Source organism: Gopherus flavomarginatus, chromosome 6 (genome assembly GCF_025201925.1).
Source record: "Gopherus flavomarginatus isolate rGopFla2 chromosome 6, rGopFla2.mat.asm, whole genome shotgun sequence".
Lineage (NCBI taxonomy): Eukaryota > Metazoa > Chordata > Testudines > Testudinidae > Gopherus > Gopherus flavomarginatus.
Window position 1 is genome coordinate 73,120,263 of NC_066622.1, and position 21,339 is coordinate 73,141,601.

The window sequence follows — 21,339 nt, forward strand, 5'->3', positions numbered from 1 at the left end:
GATCAGGTGGACATTTCCTGGCTCCAGCAGGAAGGGGATACTGAAATACTGGGCAGATCTACAGATCCAGCCTCAGACAAGTGGGGATGCATCAAGACGTCTGGCTCCTTAGCAAAAACCTCCCAGGAGAGCTGGTCAGAAAATGGAACTGCTTCCTGGCAGTAAATTCTGACGTTGCCACATTTGGTTTGGCCCCACAAAGTCAAAATTTTTGTTTTGTTTTTGTGGAATGGAAATTCCAAAATATATTGTTTCAGAAACATTTAAACGACCAACTCAAGATGCTTTGAAACTCTTATAATGTTTTGATGGTCTCAAAATGATTTGCTTAAGGGAGCTTTGAAACAGTATAAATTCATATAAAATATGAACTATAATAAAGCAGAAGATATTCATTGAAATACAATAATGAAATACTGTCATAGAAAAGATTCAGACAACTGAAAAAGTTGAAATGAAATGAAACAAAACTCTTGATGAAATACTCCATTTCGCTTTCAAACCAGTTCAATATTTGCCATTGCAAAACTTCTCAAAATTGACACCTTCTTGAAAACTTTTGATTTCCACTTACCAGTGTGTTTTCTGATGGAAAACTGTTCAGGGAAGAATTTTCCTCCCAGCTTCCCAGGAGCCGTGTGGTGCTGCCGCTCTTTGGTCCTGCAACTGCTTGGCTGAGATTATCTAATGGCATGTAGGGGAGTCAGGAGCAGATCACCTTTCCCAGATCCCTCAGGGTTCTGGGGAAATGACAGTCTGCAAAATACCTGCTTCTGTGCAATGCTCCCAGTCCTGGTCCCCAGGATGGAGCATTACTGTCTGCACCTCAGGCTGAGCTTTTCTGTCTCCAAGCAGCTTTGACAATCAACCCCCTGGGAAAGTCTCGTCTGGATGCACTGCTTCCCTGCAGCACAGTTCAGGCCTGGAACTCCTGGTGCTCCACACACTGATCAACGGCCAGACTGGGAACTGGGTCAGACCAAAGGTCCATCTAGCCCAGTATCCTGTCTTCTGACAGCAGCCAATGCCAGGTGCCCCAGAGGGAATGAACGGAGCAGGCCATCATCAAGTGATCCATTCCCTGTCGCCCATTCCCAGCTTCTGGTGATCCACTCCCTCAATTTCTGCCCTTTGGTGATGGGACCCATGACAGTGGGGTGCACTGATGGACAGCGACATGAGGTGACTCCCCTGACATGACTCGGGGTTGGTGGCAGAGCCACAGTGGAACCTGGGCGTTCTGACAACCTGCATTAGCTGTAAGGCCACGGTCCTCATACCGCGATTAGCATAAGCAGTTGACCTTGGCAATGGTGGAAGCCACCTTCTGAGTCACCCTGCAGCCGCTGCAATGATTAACCCAGGCCTCTGAAATCACCACTTCCCCAGCCAGCAAGAGGTGAGATGCAGAGATTGCCCCCCTCCCACATAGCCCACTGCACTCCTGGGAATGCACAGTGCCCCCTGGGCAAGGAGCCTCATGCTTCCTCTGCCGCCTCAGTGGTCCCTGTTGCCCTGTCTGTCCTGGAACAGTGGAAGAAGCCAGCTGGAGGGGAGGGTCAATCAGGGTCTCAAACACATGCCCCCGTTTGGGGATCTGCATGCCCAGCTCTGGGGTGCATGACTAAGAGGATGGCTCCTGCTCGCCATCCATGCCAGTCCTCACAGGCAGTATGCAGCATGTGCTGGCTGGGGCTCCCCTCTGCTGTTGGGCTTACCAGCATGGGGTGTCCTGCATCCAACAGCAGTGACTGGTCTGCCCTGGGTCCCCCATCCGTCTGTGCTGAGGGCATCTGCAGTGCCTGGCACTCCCCTGCACCCAGTTCCCATGGAACTTGGCTCCCCCACTTCCCCTCTTGCACGGCACTTTCCAAAGCCTCTCCCTCGTGCGTGCATTACAGCAGGGCCAGTCATCATGTAGCCCCACCCCAGGAGAGTTAACCAGCCCAGTACTCACAGTGCCAGCAGCTACCAGCAGGGAGCTGGGCTCTGGCACCAGGGACAGTGGAGTGTTTGAGCAACTGCCCTTTGAAATGCCGGCCGTTCCTGATCCCTGTGGGCTAGTGAGCAGGACACGAGCCTGGCAGAGCCTGTTCTGTGCCCCTTCAGACAGTGCCCTGCAGGGCAGGGCCTGTCTCTCCCAGGGTGTGTGCAGCACCGGGTGCAGTGGGGCCCTGAGCTCAGCAGAAGCCTCTAGGTGCTGTGGCAATGCATGACCCCAGCTCATACAGTCCGTGCCCAGTGAGCCCTGTGCTTCCTCCCCCGCAGCGCTTGGTGGGGAACCCACTCACAGGCTGGCTGACGGGAGCGGGAATGTGCCCAGCATGCTGCTCCAGCGGTGGTCTTTGCACTTGGCCAGTTGGCAGCAGAGCAGTGAAATGCCCCTGGAATGGATGCTTTGCCCGAGACATCAAGCCACGGAGCCGCTTCTTGGGTGACGTCCGCCCTCCCTGTGCAGACACCAGAGGTGATGAGGTGGCCCCAGGGCATGGTGTAAATGCTGGGGTGGGGGGACTCTGCTCCAGAGAGGAACTGGCAGCTCCATGTTTGTCTCTTGGTGAGACTGGAGTAATTTGACTCAAGGTCCAAGCGAGACGGTGTCTGTCCTCAGTGCCAGCCTGGCATGCGCACCCAGCACACTCCATTTCCCTGCCCCATGGCCAGGCTGGCTCTGCAGGGCCAAGACAATCCAAATAGATTTGAGTGCCTGCCCTGATCCTGCTCATGCTTCTCCACCCTGAGTGGTGCTGGGTGCTCCCCCAGGCGTTCCCAGCCGAGTGTTTGGTGCCCAGGGAAATCCTCGGCCAGCGGCCTGTCAGCACAAAGCGGGTGCAGTTTGGGTCTGCGGGATGCTCTCAATCCCTGAGGAACTGCCAGCAGCAGGCTGCCGTCGAGCAGAGACCAAATCCCCATGCACCCTCTCCCCCCAACCCCCGCCAAGTGGTTAATCTGAGCTGCCAGAGCTGCGGTGCATTAAGGCCTTTCTGTGGCATTTAATCAGATTGCTCTGCCCCCACCAGAGGAGGAGGAAAGGCCCAGTGCCTCCTGCTGCCTGTCCCACCGGCTCCAGGCAATCATTAATCGCAGCCCTCCAAACAATGCAGGAAACAAACAGCCAGCCAGGAGAAGGCCAGCATTTCCCAGCCCCTTGGGGAGCTGGAGTGGGCAGCGCCGACCGGTTCCCTGTGGTGGCAGCTTGTTCCACTGCCAGCACCTGACCCAGGCGGTGCCTTTGCCTTGGGAAGGTCGGGTGGGGTGGCAGAAGGAGATGACCAGGGAGGCATGTAGGCTGGGAAGGAATTCCAGCCGGCGGCTCAAAGGCTTTCGTCTCTTGCAGCTATGAAGCACAGGGCCTTTTGGACTGCACTAGAATACACTTGCCGACTGCTGGGCGTCTCCACGGCAGCAGGTAAGAGGCAGCATTGCCCATCATGCTCAGGAGAGTCAACAGCTGGAGCAAAGTAACAGGCAGTTCATGGGCATCTGGACGCCTGGGTTCTATTCCTGGCTCTGATTGTGCCACCCTCCCTTCCTCCATCTGCCCATTGGGGATGATGAACCTTGGGGACTAGGAAGCAAAGCATGAGGTGGTGTTACTCCCCATTGCTAAGTGTCAGTCGGTGTGTCCTCTGGCAGGTGGGGCTGCTGGATGGGGCTCACCAAAGCCTGGACCTGGAGGCCACAGGGACTGCTGCTGGAAGGAAAGTTAGTTCCCCATGGTACGAGCTGCGGCAGCAGAGTAACCTTGATCCATGGAGGGAAGGTCCTCATGCTCAGTGGAGGGGACTGAGGGGGGTCTCCAAATCCTCAGCAAAGCCAGGGGGAAAAGCTGTCCTGTCCCAAGTGGGATGAAGAGAGGAGCTGCAGCGCTGGTGGAGATGCTGCTGCAGCATTGCTCCTCTACCTTCCTGCTAAGCTGTCGGGAAAGCAGATTCAGAGAGCTGTTTGCTCTTTCCTTGCAATGCAAATAAACTCCCCTACCTGTTTACATGGCTCCCTCTGCCAAAAAGTCAAGGCTGAAGGACCAAATTTTGGTTGGAGGAGGTTGCGTTTGGCTGTGGGTGACATCTCAGGTGAGAGCTGAAAAGGGACTGTTTGAGCTGGCTTCTCCACGGCAGAATGTGCAGAAAATCTCCCCCTGCAAATCCCAGTGGTGTAGAATAGCTGTTGCAGGTAAAAATTGCTGTGCGGGGGGGGGCGGGCAGAGAGTTGAGTGCAGAGGATGGTAGCAGGAGCAACAAAGTATATTCATGGCACTGGCATCAATTTGCTGGAGCCTTGAGAAACTCACTTAATCACTCTGTGCCTCAGTTTCTCCATCTTGAAAGCAGGGACAATGATACCTATCCCTGGGTGCTGAAGGTGATTCCTTCCGTAATTTTTGGCTGGGAGATACAGCTGTGCAGAATCTCACTGAGCTGGCGAGTGGGTCCTGTTGGCAGATCCTGCTTCATTCCAGATGCTAGTTTGTCGGAGTAGGTAGAACACTGGCTGCTGGCTGTGCAATGTACTCCCCACAGCTAACTGCGCTAGCCAGGGCCGATAGAAAGGGCAATGCTGCAGGGCAAGTGGACTGCAGACATTCTCCCCTCTGGGGCTCTTACAAACTGGCACATAGGAGCACGGCGGGGTGAGCCTGTGCAGGAGACGAGCTGGATTGCAGCTATGCGGACCTCGATCACGCACACACAGAGGGAAGCTCACACACTCCCCTAATGCTCCAGTGATAATATTGGATGCCTACCCAGGGGACAGCCCGACCCCAGTATGTGCCAACAGAGCATAAAAAGCTGAAATCATAAATAGCTTATGAAGCTGAGATGTCTTCCTGGAGTGTAATCTCGCTCTCTCATGGTGCTTACATTGCGCTATCTTCTGTAGCTCCTCTGGAAGTTAGTGAAAGTCAGCACCCCATCAATGTGGAAACTGCCTTGGACTGCGCTAAAGAGCCCTGTACTTTTCCATCTCTCCGCTCTGGGCTCTGCCCAGCATCATCTGCCTTCCCCAAAAGGCCCAGAAAGGAGTGAGGGGTCTCCATGTTTCATTTCTCCCTATGTGTCTGAGGCTGTCGGTGGAGGGAGCAGCCAGCTCAGTATGGTGTTCGCTGCCCAATGAGGTACAGGTGGTTTTGCATCCTTTATTTTAATGCTAAAAAGGTTGGGAAATGGAGACCACAGGGAAAAGAGTCCCCAGAGCTCAGCCATCCGAAGAGACTTGCCAAAGGAAGAGGCTAATGGATCAGCCTCACTCATAGAGTCTGGGCAGTGTTGGGCAATTCCATAGATTAGCCCTCAATAGAGTCAGTTGGAGAGGCAAATAAAATACCCACGACCACCCCCAAGCTCTGAGCATGCTGGCTCCCTATGATTGGTGGAGCCATGATAGTCACTGATCAGGCAGCCCTGTGATTGGTGAAACCATGTTGTTAGTGGTTGATCAGTGGTCAGGCAGCCCCATAATTGGTGGGGCTGTGTGGTTCGTTGTTGGTCAGTGGTCAGGCAGCCCCATGATTGGTTGGAATGGTTGGGAAACCCAAAAGTTTCACAGATTTTAGCACAGATGACGCCTGCTGAAAATCTGTATTGGGAGGAGCATTGTTAGTTGTTCCAAATTCTCCTGTTTAAACTGTTTAATTCGTAATTTTGTGCCTGTGCCTTGGGCCTGGCTCAAATCACAGAGAGCAAATAGCCCAAGCAAACAGACCACAGGCTGATGATCCTTCATCCAAACTGTTCTGCTGATTCACAAGTGTGGGCTGGATAGGAGCAGGAATCAGGAGGCAATCCTGCACCATTCACTTGCTGGAAGAAAGATTGAATCCAGAAGAGGATGACCAGTCCTGCTCTCAAGCATGGCCTGCTGACTGGCTTCGAATTCCCTCGTGCTCAGTTCTGCCTGCATTTGTAGTGATGATCATCCAGGGCCTGCAGAGCCCAAGGGCAGCAAACACCTGCACTTTGTGCCCAGATTCCCAGAACATGTCAGTATTGATGCAAGGGGCCAGAGGACAGCACAGAGACAGAAGTCTTGTACCCATTCACAGAGCCAACGGCAGCTCCTGAGCTCCGAGCTGGAGAGACCATCTCTAAGGAGCAGGATGGGAGTTCACTCCTCGACAGTTCGGCTGGGGCAGCTGATCAGCGGGCTGGCTCATGCCAGTTACAATGCAGTCTCCCCAGGAACTGGCCTAGGACCTGACACATTGTACAAAGGCATCAGAATAGCCACTGGCACTCCTGACCGCCTCTGGAGTCAAGCCAGTATCTTCAGTTCCCACAGTGATGGTCTATGGTGGGCATGTTAGCCGTCTGGAGGGGGTTCTCCTGTACCCAGAGCTCGTGACTCGGAGCTGAGATGAAATGGGTGCAACAGATGTGCCTGAGTCCGTAGGTCAGAAACCACAGATGATACCAGGCATTGCCAAAGATCCTCAAGCAAAGGGCCCATTTGCTCTGCATGCCCCGCTGTGCTCCCACCAGCAGGGGTCACTGTGAACCCACGCCTCTGAACCAGCACTTGGTAGGGGGGACATTCATCCAGCTGTGTCTTGGTGGCTGTGACCATTTGGATGGCTGCTCTTCCTTGTGACAGATTTTGTCAATGTTGCCACATTAGCTGTCTGGACTACTCCTGTCCCCACTGAGTCAGTCCCTGGGAGTTTTGCTGTGGGGTCAGGAGTTCAGTCTGTGCCTCCATGAATCCCCCCACAGGCAAGCCCCAGAGGGTGAGTTACTGATCAGTGACACTCCTGGGACAATCTGCCCAAAAGGGGGCAGGATGCTACTGGGAATAGCTCTTCCAGGCTCAGCACCTCCCGCCCAAGCCACCAAGCATCCGGCCCCCTGCAGTCACCGGACAGAGCCTCTGCATTGGCTTTTTGGGCACGGTCATCCTCCATCTCGGTGCCATGTAGAACCACAAAGGTACACTCACAAGGTAAGCTCTGGCTCCACTAGCACGTGGGCTGATCTGGGCCTGGGGGGCACCTGGAAACCCTCCCGAAAGCCCTGCTGTGCCATAACCCGCCTGTGGGTTTATGCAGTGAAAGAGCTTTGCTGTGAAACACCAGCCTCATTCCCTGCCCGCCCTCATGTTATGAGCGTGGCACCCCCGAGATCCCAAGTAAAGCCCCAGCTTGGCAGAGCAAACGTGAACCCACAGGACCTCGAGGTGAGGCAGCGGGAAATTTCTGTGCTGTGAGGTTCATGGCAGGGACTGACTTGGCTAGAGATTGCTACCCTGTGGGTGCAGAAGGATTAAAAAGCTGCTTGTGGGGCAGAGCAGCAGCCAGGAGGGGTGTGCTTGGAATGGGTCGTTAAGGACTGCCTGGAACCTAGGATCTGGAAAGACAATGGTAACCCCAAGGACTGAAGAACTGACCCCTACTGAGGGGGAAACTCTTGCAGGTGGAAGGTGACCTCAGCGTGGGTCTGCAGGAGGAGTACAATGGACCAGGAGCTGGGGGAGGTGACAGGAGAGGAGCAAGTCTACACCACACAATTAAATCGACCTAAGTTACTTCACAGTATTTAAATCAGTTTTGCATAGCCACACTACCTCCTCCTGTCGGCAGTGATCATCTTGTCTGAGCTTCTGTGTCGCACAGGCCAGAAAATGTCCCCACAATAATGCCTAGAGCTGAGCTTGTAGAAAAACATCCAATCCTGATTTTAAAATTGCCAGTGTTGGAGAATCCACCACAACCCGTGGTCAATTGTTCAGTGGTTAATTTTTCTCCCTCTCTAAAAACTGATGCCTTATTTCCAGGCTGAATTTGCCTGGCTTTAACTTCCAGCCACTGGATGATGTTCCAGCTTTGTCTGCTAGTTAGAATATTTATTAAATATGCCTTTCAGAAGTCTATGTATATTATGTCAACACTATTACCGTTATTAACCAAACTTGTAATTTTATCAAAAAAAGATATCAAGTTAGTTTGACAGGATCTATTTTCCATAAACCCATGTTGATAGGCATTAATTACATTACCCTCCTTTAATTCTTTATTAATTGAGTGCCATATCAGCCACTCCATTATCTTGCCTGGGATTGATGTCAGGCTGACAGGCCTAGAATTACCCAGGTCATCCCATTTATCCTTTTAAAAATTGGCACATTAATTTTCTTCACCTCTTCTGGAACTTCCCCAGTGCTATTGAAAATCAGCATTAACGGTCCAGCAAGCTCCTCAGCCAGCTCTTTTCTTGGATGCAAATTATTTGAATTTGCTGATTTAAAATATCTAGCTTCAGTAGATTCTGTTAAACATCCTCCATAGATACTAGTGAAATGGAAAGAGAATTATCCTTACCATGTGATACGACAGTTTCATCTGTTTTTTTCCCAAATACAGAAGAGAAATATTTATTGAATATTTCTGCTTTTTCTGAATTATTACTGATAATTCTATTTCCATCTAGCAGTGGACCAATGTCAGGGTTCTTTTTGTTCCTAATGTATTTTTAAAACTCCTTCTTATTATCCTTAACTGTGCTGGCCACTGGTTTCTTCTTGTATCCCTTTGCTGCCCATATCAATTTTCTACAATTCCTAACTTCTGATTAATATTCGTTATTAACAATTTCCCTTTTCCTCCATTTGGAAGTATAACTGTCTTGTGTGCACTGCTGCCCTCTTCAGGAAGGAATCCAGAACTGAACACCTGTGAGTCTTAGTCCCTAGACTGCTGACAGTGATTCTCCTTTACAGGGAATGGAAGGGGTGTGTGATTTTGGAGCAGGAGGATTTAGGTTCTAGTCATGTTTGTATCTGGAACCTAGCTGTGCTCTCAGCGCAAAGCTCATTATCTCAGCTCAGACCCACAGTGTGTGGTTGTGTTGTGCGTTACACACCTAGGGAGTTATGTCACAGGCTTGGGAGACACTTCTGTTTTCACATCATACACCAGCCTTTGTGAGTATCAAAGCCCCCTGCACCATTCGCCATCCCAGGAACCCCATTCACCATCCCAGGAATACACCCATCCTGCCCTTCCCTTCAGGGGTTATGAGGCAGGCTGGAGCTTTCCCAGGAGTGCAGCTCCCAGGACCCAGTTGCAAGCCAAGGAAGGGTCTCAATGCGCTCAGACCCTTAATCCACCTTAGTGCATAATCCCCCGCCTGGCTGTGTTGGCCAAGGGGCCGCGCCGTGTAGCACAGAGAGAAAGCTCATTCCAAGCTGCTAAGCCGCCTGCCCGTCTTTGTGCTTTTCTGTTGTTTAGTAAGTGGCATTATCACCATGGCTACAGCCACTATTAACATAGCTAGCATGGTTGGCATGCTTTCCCCTGCTGCTACTGATCTGCCACCCCAAGGTAGCCAGGGCAGGGCTTGCTAGGTGCAGGAGGCTGAGGCCAGTGGGATGCCCTTCCAATAAGGACAAGCACAGTATGACAGGGAAGGAGGCCAAGAAAGCTGGCTAGGTGGTTAGGGACAGGAAAGCGAGGAGGCTACAGGGAGCTGGATAAAGACTCAGGGTGGGATCTTCTGTGGCTGTCAGTGTTGACCTGGTGGGAGCAAAGTCAATGAGTCTTGGGGTTACCCTCTGCCCCATGAGTGGAAAATGTTTATCCCCCTCTAGCCATGTGTGCTGAGGGAGGGAAAGACCCTTCCAGGGGAGTAGGGGGAAGGAAAGGGGGCAGCAGGGCAGAGCCTGAGGAGATTGGCAGGGAAGGGGCTCCTGACCGGATGCTGCGAGTGTGCCCATGTGCATCAGGGAGAGATGGGCCCTGGGCCAAACTTCAGGATCCACATTCCCCAGCTGGAGCCAGCACTGTACTCCAGACTTTGTGATCAGTCAAACCCAAGTGGCGGGCTCCGCCCAGGGCAGTGGGCCCGTGACACGCGGATGGTCAGACTAGTCCTGTTCTGTGGATGCTGGGGTTGGGGCCATCATTTCGTCATCCAGGACGCACATGGCTCCTGAATCAGCAATGCCAGCAGCTTAGACAGCAGCAGAGCGGGCATCTGCTTCATGCCCAGCTCACCCTGCCCCAGGGAGGCGGGCGGCTGCAGCCGAACACAGGCAGCATCAGCAATAGGACAGTCCCCCTGCAAGAGGCGTTGGCCCAAAGCCGCGCAGCTGCCTGGCACAGCTCTGCGACGACGTCCTGGCAGGCACCGTGGGAAGGCAAACAAACTGCTCTGCCTCCCATGCAACCACAGCACAGGGCACTGATGAGCCAGCCCTCCCCTGGCCTACAGCACCCAGCTTCGCCCTCCGCTCCTGGCTGACAGAGCAGCCTCAGGGAAGGGCTTGTCCCTGGGGAGTCTGTGAGTCCCCAAAGGCCATGGCTGGCCGGGATCAGAGCCAGACAGATATTTGATGCCACTTTGGTTGAGCTGCGAAGGAGGCTGCTAACCTGGCTGTGTGGACAGGAGCCAAGCACTGTTGCACCCGGGGCAGGTTATTGCAAATGGCTAGTGTGTGCTATAGCAATGTCTGGAGATACCAGCCAGGGATCAGCTGCCCATCATGCCAGACGCCGCACGCACACCACCAAGGAAAGCACTGGTCCTGCCCCACACAACCAGCACCCTTGGCACTGCCTGCTGCAATGATTTGCAAACGTGTGTTAGGTGGTTGTGGCTAGCTGCTCCCGCTTAAACACAGTGACACAGAGAGATCTCACTAGTGTACTATCCCCTTCTCTCTCTCACACGTGCACACACACACACACACACACACACACACAAGCATCACACACAGCCTCTCATACAGTCTCACAAATACATACTCACACATACAAATAGTCATACACGAGAGTCACACATACACCCAGTCTCACACACAGAGACACAGTCTCAGATACACAGGTCACACACATAGTCACACGAGAGTCACAAACACCCACTCAGTCTCTCACACACGCAGTCTCACATACTCAAGTCTCACACACACACTCAGTGTTACACACACACACACTCATGCACACAGAAGACTCCTCTGGGGCCTGCCATGGGATCATGGATTTGCATGGGGCCCTGTGGCTACAGCCCATTTCCCACAAAGCTTTCCCACACGGGTTCAGCACCAGGACACTTGTGCCAGCCCATCCCCAAGTGCCAGGCAGCCTGGTGCCCTCCAGCATGCCCAGCCTGGCTGAGTCTCTCTGGCCCTGATAAGGCCCCAGGGCCCTAGTAGCCGCAGGCTTCCCCAAAGGCTCAGGGCTGGCTGACAGCCTGTGCAGCTTGTCCAGCCCTCTGGCCTCCACCCACGGACAGTCCCCTGGGGAGCAGCCCAGGCTGGGGGCTGCTTGTGCAGGAGCAGTGAGTGTTCATGGCATTGCCCTGGCGGAGAATGGGAGGGTTGCTATGCCCTGCCACCCCCTGCACCAGGTCTGTCCACAAGCCAATGCAGCCCAAAAGGCCTGGGGCAGGAGGCACTTTGGGTCTCTCAAACCCTGCCCCACAGTATGGTAGCAAACCCTGGAGGGCAGAAGTGGCTGCAGCCACCATGGGACGCTGGCAGCTGGAAGGGGCGCCTGTGGGGATGAAAGCCAAGTGCAGAGGCCAAGACTTAGGCCTGCCCCCTGCCCTGCTCGAGTGTTGTAGGCTGAACGGTGTGTGGGACTGAGCTGCTGGCTAGGCCATGGGGCAGCCTGTTCCCATGCTGGGATGCGCCACCCCAGATTTGCCCAGTGCAGAGACAGGCCCAGCTGCAAACTCAAGCTCTGGCCCCAAAGCCACACTCAAGGCCTGGCCCTGTGGCGGGTGCTAGGCATGCCGGTGCCTGGAGCTCAAGGCATGTGAAGGTCCCGAGATGGGTCAACTCACTCACAAGCCTCATGGTCAGCCCACAGCAGCCAGGGCCTTCCTTGGCCCTGCCCCGCCCCTGGGCGCACCCTCACAATAGGGTTGCCAGGTGTCCGGTTTTTGACTGAAATGGTTCAAACAGGGACCCTGGAAGCACTGCTGACTGGACCGTTAAAAGTCTGGTTGGCTGTGCAGCGGGGCTAAGGCAGGCTCCCTGGCTGCCCTGGCTCCGCGTGGCTCCTGGAAACAGTGGCGTATCCCCACTCCAGCTCCTACCCATGGGGGCAGCCAGTGGGCTCTGCCCGCTGCCCCCGTCCCAAGCACCGGATTTGCAGCTCCTCTGACCCCCTACCACACCCCAACCCCCTGCCCCAGCCCTGATCCTTCTCCCGCCCTCCAAATCCCTCGATCCCAGCCCAGAGACCCCTCCTGTACCCCAAATCCCTCATCCCCGGTTCCACCCCAGAGCCCACTCCCCCAGCTGGAGCCCTCACCCCCTAACACCTCCCAACCTCCTGCCTCAGCCCAGAGCCCTCTCCCATATTCTCAGCTCCTCGGCTCCACCCCCTAGCCCGGAGCCTCCTCCTGCACTCCAACCCTGGCCCCATCCCAGAGCCCACACCCCCAGCTGGAATCCACACCCCCTTCCGCAACCTCTTGGACAACTGGGGGCAAGGGATGGTAGCCCCAGCCAGAGTGACAATCCTACCCCCTACACCGCGGGGGGCATGCACACAGCTGGGAAAGAGCTGACAGTAAGACAGTGTTTGCAGGGCTGGTGGTGCTTTGCCATGATGGCACAAAGCTGGGATGCACCATCAATACAGAAGAGGAGTGGACTATTATACAGGAGGAACTGGCTGTTCCCAGTGAAGGGAGCCATGGAGACTCCAATGCTCATTGAGCCCCAGGGAGTCCCAATACTGTATGCAAAGTGTGGGGAGCAGCAGCTTTAGCTCGTTAGGGAAACTGAGGCATGGAGTGGTTCAGTGATTGGCCAAAGGTCTGTGGCGAAGCCAAGGACAGACCCCAGCCCTCTTGGCTCCAGCCCTCTGCTCTAAGCACTGGACACTCTGCCTTCTCTCCCCACCCCAACCCAGCCACGGGCCAGGTGAAGAACAGGCAGGGCAATGATGGGGTGGGGCATTGTCATGACTCCAGTGCTGCCTTCTCTCTGCAGTGCTGGTTGGAGTGGGAGTGGAGACCCTGCAGTGCGGGCAGTTCCAGAGCCTGGCGGTCTACCTGCTGTGAGTATCACTGGGGTTACCGCGGGGAGTGGCTCTGCCATCGGGAGGTGTCAGGCCGAGCGGCCCTCTCCTGGCCTCGCAGTGTAGGAGTCTGGGACCCTGTGAGCCATGGGGCAGCTCAGCCCTGCAAGCTCCACGCAATGCTGCCTGTCTCAGTGAATCTGGCCAGGGGCCGCAGCGCACTGTGATCTCTCCTGTGCAATGGCTGGGCAGGGGGAGCTGGGGCTCTGGAGCCCCACTGGCCGGCAGTAGGTAGTGCCCTCGAGCCCCACGCTGGCCCTGCTGCCCTCATGGTCCCCCACTTCAGTTTCTCAGGGGCAGCGGTTTCCATCTGCGAAGTCTCCTTCTTTGTCAGCCTGCTCCTGGGCACGTGTATCACGTGAGTACTCCCTGCCCACACCCACCCCACTCCCACCCCCACGTCCACACTCTGCGTACCCTGCCAATGCCCACGCCCTGTGTGCAGGAGCAGCGCTAGGGTTTCTGACGCCCCAGTGGAGCTGCCGCAGTCATGCCGGCGGGCGGTCCGCTGGTCTAAAGGCTCCGGCGGACCTACCGCAATCATGCCTGCGGCAGGTCCACCGGAGCCTTTAGACCAGCGCACCGTCCGCCGAAACGACTGCGGCAGCTCTACCGGAACCTTTCCAGCAGCAGACCGTCCGCCGGCATCACCGCAGTAGGTCCACCGGACCCACGTGCTGCCCCCCCCCCCCCCGGCAAAATAGCGCCCTCCAAAAATTCTGGCTCCCTAGGCCATTGCCTAGGTCGTCTAAATGGTAGCGCCGGCCCTGCCTGTGTGTCCTACCCAGGCCCCACCCCCATGTCCACAACCTGTGCACCCTGCCAATGCCTGCACCCTGCATGTCCTGCCCAGGCCCCACCCCACTCCCACCCCCACGTCCACACCCCGCGTACCCTGCCAATGCCCATACTCTGCGTGTCCTGCCCAGGCCCAACCCCCACCCCCACTCCACTCCCACCCCCATATCCACAACCTGTGCACCCTGCCAATGCCCATGCCCAGCATGTCCTGCCCAGGCTCCAGCCCCCAACCCATGTCCACAGCCCGCATATCCTGCCAATGCCCACGCCCACACCCTGCGTGTCCTGCCCAGGCCCCACCCCACTCCCACCCCCATGTCCACAACCTGCGCACCCTGCCAATGCCCACGCCCTGCTTGTCCTGCTCAGGCCCCATCCCCACCCCATCCCCACGTCCACATCCACAACCTGTGCACCCTGCCCACCCCCACACCTGATGAGCCCTGCCCATGCCCCATGCCCACCCCACGCCCACATCCCATGCGCCCTGCCTACACCCACACCCTGTGTCCCTGCCCATGTCCCTATATACTCCACCCACTTCACACCCCTTGCATCCTGTCCATGCCTTCTGCTCACACCATGCCTAAACCCTGTGTGCCCTGCCCATGCCCCCCGTGAACCCCACCCACCCTACATCTGCATCCTCGTGCACCCTGCCCATACCCCCCACCCACATCCTCTGTGGACTCCACCCACCTCACATCCCCATCTCTGTGTATCCTGCCCATGCCCTCTGGGTATCCCACACCTATGCACCCCTTATGAGCCATGCCCAGGCACCCCTCATGCACCCTCCCATATGTCCCACCCTCACCTCCACGTATCCTGCCCACACTCCTCCCCCTGCTCCCCATGCTCCCCCTTGTCCCTCACCTACACCCAGCTGGTGGTACAGGGCTGACCAGATGGGGCTGCAGACTCACCTCCAGGGGAACCTGCCCACTGCTGGCAGCACCAAACCCTGCTTGCTGGCCAGGCTGCTGCCCCCAGGGCCTGTATGTGTCACTCACACTTCCTCTGCCTCAAGGCCTGGGCACCCATGGGTGTGTCCTCAGGATGGGGGAATGGGTGAGAATACTTGATGCTCAGCCCTGTGCCCCCTAAACTCCATGGGCCACTCAGGCCTTAGCCAGCCCCATGTGAAGGCCTGGTCTGGTGCTTTGAGCTCTGGGGCCAGAGGGCACCAGAGGGGCATTTAGACCCAGCCCTGCCAGCCGTGTGCCCCTGGTGGTGGTGACCGGTTCTCCCTGCCGAAGCCCTCGCCTGCCCCGCTCTCTCCCCAGCTACCAGCCGGGCTCCCTGGCACACGCCTTCTGGAAGCGAAGCACCCAGCCAGCGAGCTTCCAGAAATTCCTGGGTTACGTGCTGCTCTCGGTAGCCTGCTTCCTGCATCCTGTCCTGGTCTGGCACGTCACCATCCCCGGTGAGGAGCGCGCTGGGGCCTCGGACAGCATGGGGGGCAGGGGAATGGGGTATGGCAGTGGGTGCCAGGCTGGGATGGCATGGCCCAGCTGTGATGGGACAGGGGTGCAAGGCTGGGGGCTGTGGCCCAGCTTGATGGGACAGGGTGCCAGGCTGGGCGCCGTGGCCCAGCTGTGATGGAAGGGAGGGGCCATGGCCTGGTTTTCCTGGTGACCTCTCCCCAGCTCTTTGCCTGTCTCATCTCCGGTGCCTTTTCCCAGGCTCCATGCTGGTGCTGACCGGCTTGGCCTACTTCCTGCTGAGCAAGCGGAAGAAGAGCCTGGTGCACGGGGAGGTGCGGGGGCCACTGGAGCAGTATGTGGACCCCTGTGCCACGGCTGCCACCTCCATGGGCTGTGGTGACACCGAGCAGACCTTCACCTTCCCCGGAGGACACCGAGAGCAGCATGTCTCCCTGCTTGGCCACATGAAGAGCATCCTGAAGGGCAGCAAGGACAAGGGTGCTGGCTGGCCAGCCGAGCCCACCCCATCCCCACCCACCACCACCCCACCTGCCCTGGCCCCAGGCAAGCAGGTACACTTCCAAGAGAAGCTGGTGAGGATCATCCCCTCCGTCAGCGAGAGCCCAGACGAGGCAGAGAGCGAGGCCGAGGAGACCACTTCCGACACAGCCCCAATCCTCGGGCCCACAGAGACCCCACTCCTCGTCACGCCCCTCAGTGCCACAGGCCTGTTCTGAGCGCCTGCCCACCTCGCCCGCAGCCTGGGGCGAGTGGCAACAGCCTGCAGCTCCCCACCTGCTAGCCTGGGGCCTGGCTTCAGGCCTCGGACATGCTCCCCCTGTGGCCCAGGCGCCACGGGAAGAGCTGACCTTTCTGGAGCAGGGCAGCCCCTGCCAGGTGGGGTCCTGGTGCCCGGGAGCCCAGGCAACCCCCCAACAACTAACGCTGCTGCCGGCTGGAGGGCAGGGCTGGCAGGTGCAGTGCCAGCTTCCGGGGCTGGCTGCAGCACTGACATTCAGAGAGCCGTCCTGGATACTCTCCTGCTGGGGCCAGACCAGCCTCTGGGCAAAGCCCTTCAGTTGCCATCTTTATTTAGTTGAACAGTTCCTGGAGCTTGATCAGTGTGTGTTCCAAACACTGCAAACGGATGGAAATCAGGGCAGACAAATCCACTTCCTAGTTTTCTGGGTAAATATCAGGGTTAATCCTAGGAGGGTTGGAAGGGATGGAAAAAGAGCATAAAATCGAGCCCAGACAGAGTGTGAACTGACAGCCCTTTCTTGCTGTGGTTTATGTCGTAATCTGTACATCAGCTGTACATGCACAGGTGAGTGTGTCTGTCTGTCTGTCTTTCACTCTGTTGCCTTCCTTTAACAGGCAGCCTCACAGTCACACTGCCACTAACTTACTATTAACAGAGAGACATCTGCTAGTGGGATGGGTTGGATTTTCTTAACCTAATCATTATTTCCATGTACTTGAGCGGTCCAAAATTCAGATGAAAATCAGTTAAAACCAAATAATATCTTTGGTAAAACCCTGGGTACCGCCCGCCCACTCGCCGTGGGATCCTGGCAGGCTCTGGCCATGTGTCAGTACACCCTAGCAACCGTCCGGCCCCACTCCCTGTGGGATCCATGCAAGCTCTTCCCCGGTGGCCTGAGCCAGACTCTGCTCAGCGTATTTCCAGGACAGTGAAGCCTTCACTCTCAGACATTTTCCAGCCCCTCCATCGGCATCTGCTCAGTGCTAGATGGTCGTACCAGCGGAGTTGCAGCGTCTGCCCTAGCCCCCTACTCTGCTGTGTGGCTGGCCATGGACCATGCTCCCCAGCCAACTGGATCTAACCCCCAGCCCTTTGGACTGCCGGCTTTCTCACAGCAGCATTGCTGATAAGCCACAGGGAACAGAGCCAGCCGAGGGACATCAGATGCCATCTCCCAGTGCTTCCCACTGGGGCGCCTGTGGGGCCATGTGGGAACAAGGGACACAGCACTCCCACCAGCCTGCTGTTTTCAGGAGATGGCTTGTTGCCTGAGTCCCTGCAGCCACCCACCCCCCTCCTCCCATGCCCTAGCATGGCCCTGGGACAGAATGGGGTGGGTCCATCTTACAGCGCCAACGTCTGCCCTGCCCTGCATCGCCATGGGGAGAAGCACCTCCAGGGATAGGGGGCTGATGATCAGGGCTCAGCCTGTGATGGGTTTGGTCACAGAGCTCCCCTTGGGACTGTCACCTGATGTGCTGAAATTACCTCTGAGCTCATTTTCCCTGCCAGCTTGGGACTCCAGAACCCTGCCTTGTTGAGCCAGACATGCTGGCCTGCCACAGCACAGATCCAGGGTTTGGGCCACGCTCCCAAAGCTGCAGACTTTAACTAAAAACAGCTCAACAGGTTTCCTCTCTCCAGCACCCAGACACCCAGCTCCCAATGGAATCCAAATTCCAAATAAATCCTTTTTACTCTGTATAAAGCTTGTACAGGGTAAATTTGTAAATTGTCCACACTCTATAACACTGATAGAGAGATTTGCACAGCTGTTTGCTCCCCAAGTAATTAATCGCTTACTCTGGGTTTATTAATAAACAAGTGATTTTATTAAGTATAAAAAGTAGGATTTAAGTGGTTTCAAGTAATAACAGACAGAACAAAGTAAGTCACAAAGCAAAATAAAACAAAACACACAAATCTAAGCCTAATACATTAAGAAATTGAATATAGGTGATATCTCACCCTCGAAGATGTTCCAATACGCCTCTCTCACAGACTAGACCCCTTCCTAGTCTGGGCTCCATCCTTTCCCCGGTACAGTCTTTGTTATATCCAGCAGGCATCTCAGGTGGTAAGCAGGAGTTTTCTCATGATTGGCAGCCCCTTTTGGCCTGCTCCACCCCCTTTTATAGCTTTGGCACAAGGCGGTAATCTTTTGTCTGTGCTTGTCCCCACCACCGCCTCATCAATGGAAAAGTTCAAGGATTAAGATGGATTCCAGTATCATGTGACAAGGTCACACGTCACTGTAAGACCCCTAGTCTCCATTCTTCCTGGGCTGGCCCACAGGTACCCAGGAAGACTTACAGGTAAAACACACCCATCTGCAGTCAATTGTCCTGGTTAATGGGAGTCATCAAGATTCCAAACCACCATTAATGGCCCACACTTTGCATAATTACAACAGGACCTCAGCATTATACTTTATATTTCTACCTTCAGATACAAGAATGATATATGCTGTGACAGACCCAGACCAGTGGGGTACAGGAGTCTGGTAGAGGGCAAATATACTGGTCACTGGATGAGTAGTTTTCTGTTCCCTGAGTGACCAGAGCAGGGGCTGCACTAGAGTAATCAGGAACCTGCTAGAACCAATTAAGGCAGACAGACTGATTAGAACACCTGCAGCCAATCAAGGCAGGCTAATCAGGGCACCTGGGTTTAAAAAGGAGCTCACTGCAGTTTGTGGTGTGCGTGTGAGGAGCTGGGAGCAAGAGGTGCAAAGAGCTGAGAGTGAGCGGGTGTGCTGCTGGAGGACTGAGGAGTACAAGCGTTATCAGACACCAGGAGGAAGGTTCTGTGGTGAGGATAACAAAGGTGTTTGGAGGATGCCATGGGGAAGTAGCCCAGGGAGTTGTGGCTGTCATGCAGCTGTTACAGGAGGTACTATAGACAGCTGCAATCCACAGGGCCCTGGGCTGGAACCTGGAGTAGAGGGTGGGCCCAGGTTCCCTCCAAACCTCCCAACTCCTGATCAGACGCAGGAGGAGTTGACCCAGACTGTGGGTTCCACCAGAGGGGAAGATCACTGAGGTGAGCAAATCTGCCAATAAGCGCAGGACCCACCAAGGTAGAGGAGGAACTTTGTCACAATGCATACATATAGGAGAAATATTTCAGTAGTTTATAACCTTTGGTATGATACCTTACAAGAGACCTGTTTCAGAAAGCATATTCACACTTATAAGCATATTTCCATAAAACATATAGAGTGGAACGTCACACAGCCATCCTGGGAGAGAACAGAGGGCCTGAACCCCAAAGAATCAGCAATTGAATCAGCCAATTGTGTCCGGTAGGAGAGGAGCGAGGCAGGGCTTTCATGAAAGCTGGTGACGTGCTGGGGATGAATGTCCGTGTGAAACATATTAACACCATGGGTGGAATTACAATCGGTCGCTTTAAAGTTGGTGTCCAAATGTGGGGAAGCGCAGGCTTCCCCCAGTCGGGGTGGAAGGTGGCTGTCAACCTGTCTCCAGTGAAGCAGAGCAGTATGGAATCAAAGCAATGGAAGCCCATATCCATATGAACATGCAGGGGGTGGAAGAGCTGCAGGTCAGCTTGCCTCTGGGACAGACCAGCGAGGCTTGGGAAATACAAGCAGAAAACAAAAAGCATCTGGCGTCGAGGGACCACAGGATGCAGCACACTGCGAGCCTTTTGAAAGTTGGGTCCCCTTGTCCGCAGGGCTGGAGATGTCGATACCTTGATGTGAGTAAGAAAACAGGTTAAGCAAAGAGTGTAACTGGCTCGTGACGTTTTCGTCACCAGAAAGCAGGTGGGGTTTGGTTTGGTGGTTACCAGCCCTGGCTCGTCTGTGCTGGCTTGGTATCACTCTCATCTCTGCTCTTTGTGAATAAACTTTGCCGTGGTTTCCCTCCCAACCAGACCAGTGCAGTGACACTGGAGTACCTGGGAGTCCTTCAGCGAACCCGCCTGGAGTGTTCATGCACCCAGCGTGTCAGCTACATTCCCTGAGGGGCAGATCCCCGCTGCCCTGCCCCTCAGGCAGGCGCTGACACTCAGTGCTAGGTTTACAATGGGGCCAGTGGTGCCATGGAGCCGGGCCCATGCTCAGAAGGGGCCCTGGCCTGCTCTGCTTGCACTGTGCCAAGAGCCCACCAGCCCACTGGCTCCTCCCCGCCCAATACTTGCTCCTCATGGCCTGCCCGCTGGTCAGCCAAGCACTTCTCTCTGCCTCCTGGCCGGACCCCAGTACACCTCTGGCTCCAGGCAGTCTCTGCTTTGTGGGTCCCCACCTAGCTCTCTGGAACTGACCTGCCTGGGACTGGTGCAGAAACCTGGCCAATCTCAGCAGCTAGAGTTGGGGGGGGGAGCAGAATAGTGCTGGGGGCTTGGCCTGGCCCCTCCAGGCAAGTGTGTCCTGAGGGAGCCCGGCTGGTGCAGGCCCTGGCTGATCGCGCCACTCCAGAGGGGCCAGAGCGATTTCCCCATCCCGGGACCAGCCCTGGCTGCGCTGTCAGCTCAGCCCAGCAGACGCAGTCATTTCCCAGCAAGGCTGGTGAGTGCGGCCGGGAGGCAGAGCATGGGGGAATGGGTCTCTGAAGGGTCTGGGGGGTTCTGGGCTGTGAGGGAGTGGGGAAGAACTGTGTGTGTTGGGGCACTTGGGAGTGGGGGTTCTGTAGGACGTGCTGGGCAGTTATGGTGGGGCTGTGGGCAGGGGGGTGCTGGGCGGGGTGCTGGTGTGCAGGGTGCCATGCATTTATGGGAGGGTTGGGCGAGGGCTCTGGAAGTCGAGGTGGGGGGCTGTGTGGCGCGGTATGGGACCGCCCCCGAGGGGCAGGGGCATGCTGGTAGCACAGGGCTGGGCAGGACACTGCGTCTGGCAACTGCTGGTTTGTAACTAGTGCCCTCACACTGGGCTGGGCAGGGTCACTCCTGCCATACCATGCCCCATTGCCCCTGGCTGGCCCTCACTCCAGGGACTGACTCCCCCACTCCCCACACCATGCCCCATTGCCCCCAATGGTGATTCGGGGCCAGGAAAAATGAGTGACGCCAGGAGCTCCTTGTTCTGCTGAAAGCACCATCTTCCCTGCCTCCAGCCCCATGCCAAGTGAGGCCAGCCCAGGGCTTCCCTCTGACCCCAACCCCACACCAGCCCAGAGCACAGGAAGGACACCCAAAGGGAAAGGCTAGCTGGGCCAGATAAAGGGAGCCAGCTGTGTGGAGAGACAATTTCCCACTCCCAGCCCTTGGGAGAAGAGGTAGTTACAACTAATGTCTCCAGAAACAGCCTGGCTACAGAAGTATAGAAAAAGTGGGGAGGTGAAGCACTGGAAACAAACCAGACA

The 21,339-nt window shown here is 55.8% G+C and overlaps 1 protein-coding gene across 2 annotated transcripts; it reads left to right on the forward strand.

Moving 5' to 3' along the window:
- The first annotated feature begins 3,099 nt into the window (after positions 1 to 3,099).
- On the forward strand, positions 3,100 to 18,688 carry TMEM72 (transmembrane protein 72). 2 transcript variants are annotated; one of them, XM_050960301.1, is made up of 5 exons: positions 3,100 to 3,409; positions 12,934 to 13,000; positions 13,308 to 13,379; positions 15,109 to 15,248; positions 15,508 to 18,688. In XM_050960301.1, exons 1-5 carry the CDS (start codon positions 3,340 to 3,342, stop codon positions 15,984 to 15,986), a joined length of 828 nt encoding a protein of 275 aa, XP_050816258.1. In that variant the 5' UTR covers positions 3,100 to 3,339; the 3' UTR covers positions 15,987 to 18,688. The 2 variants fall into 2 exon arrangements, with proteins under 2 accessions (XP_050816258.1, XP_050816259.1); XM_050960302.1 differs by lacking the exon at positions 13,308 to 13,379.
- The last annotated feature ends 2,651 nt before the right edge of the window (positions 18,689 to 21,339 follow it).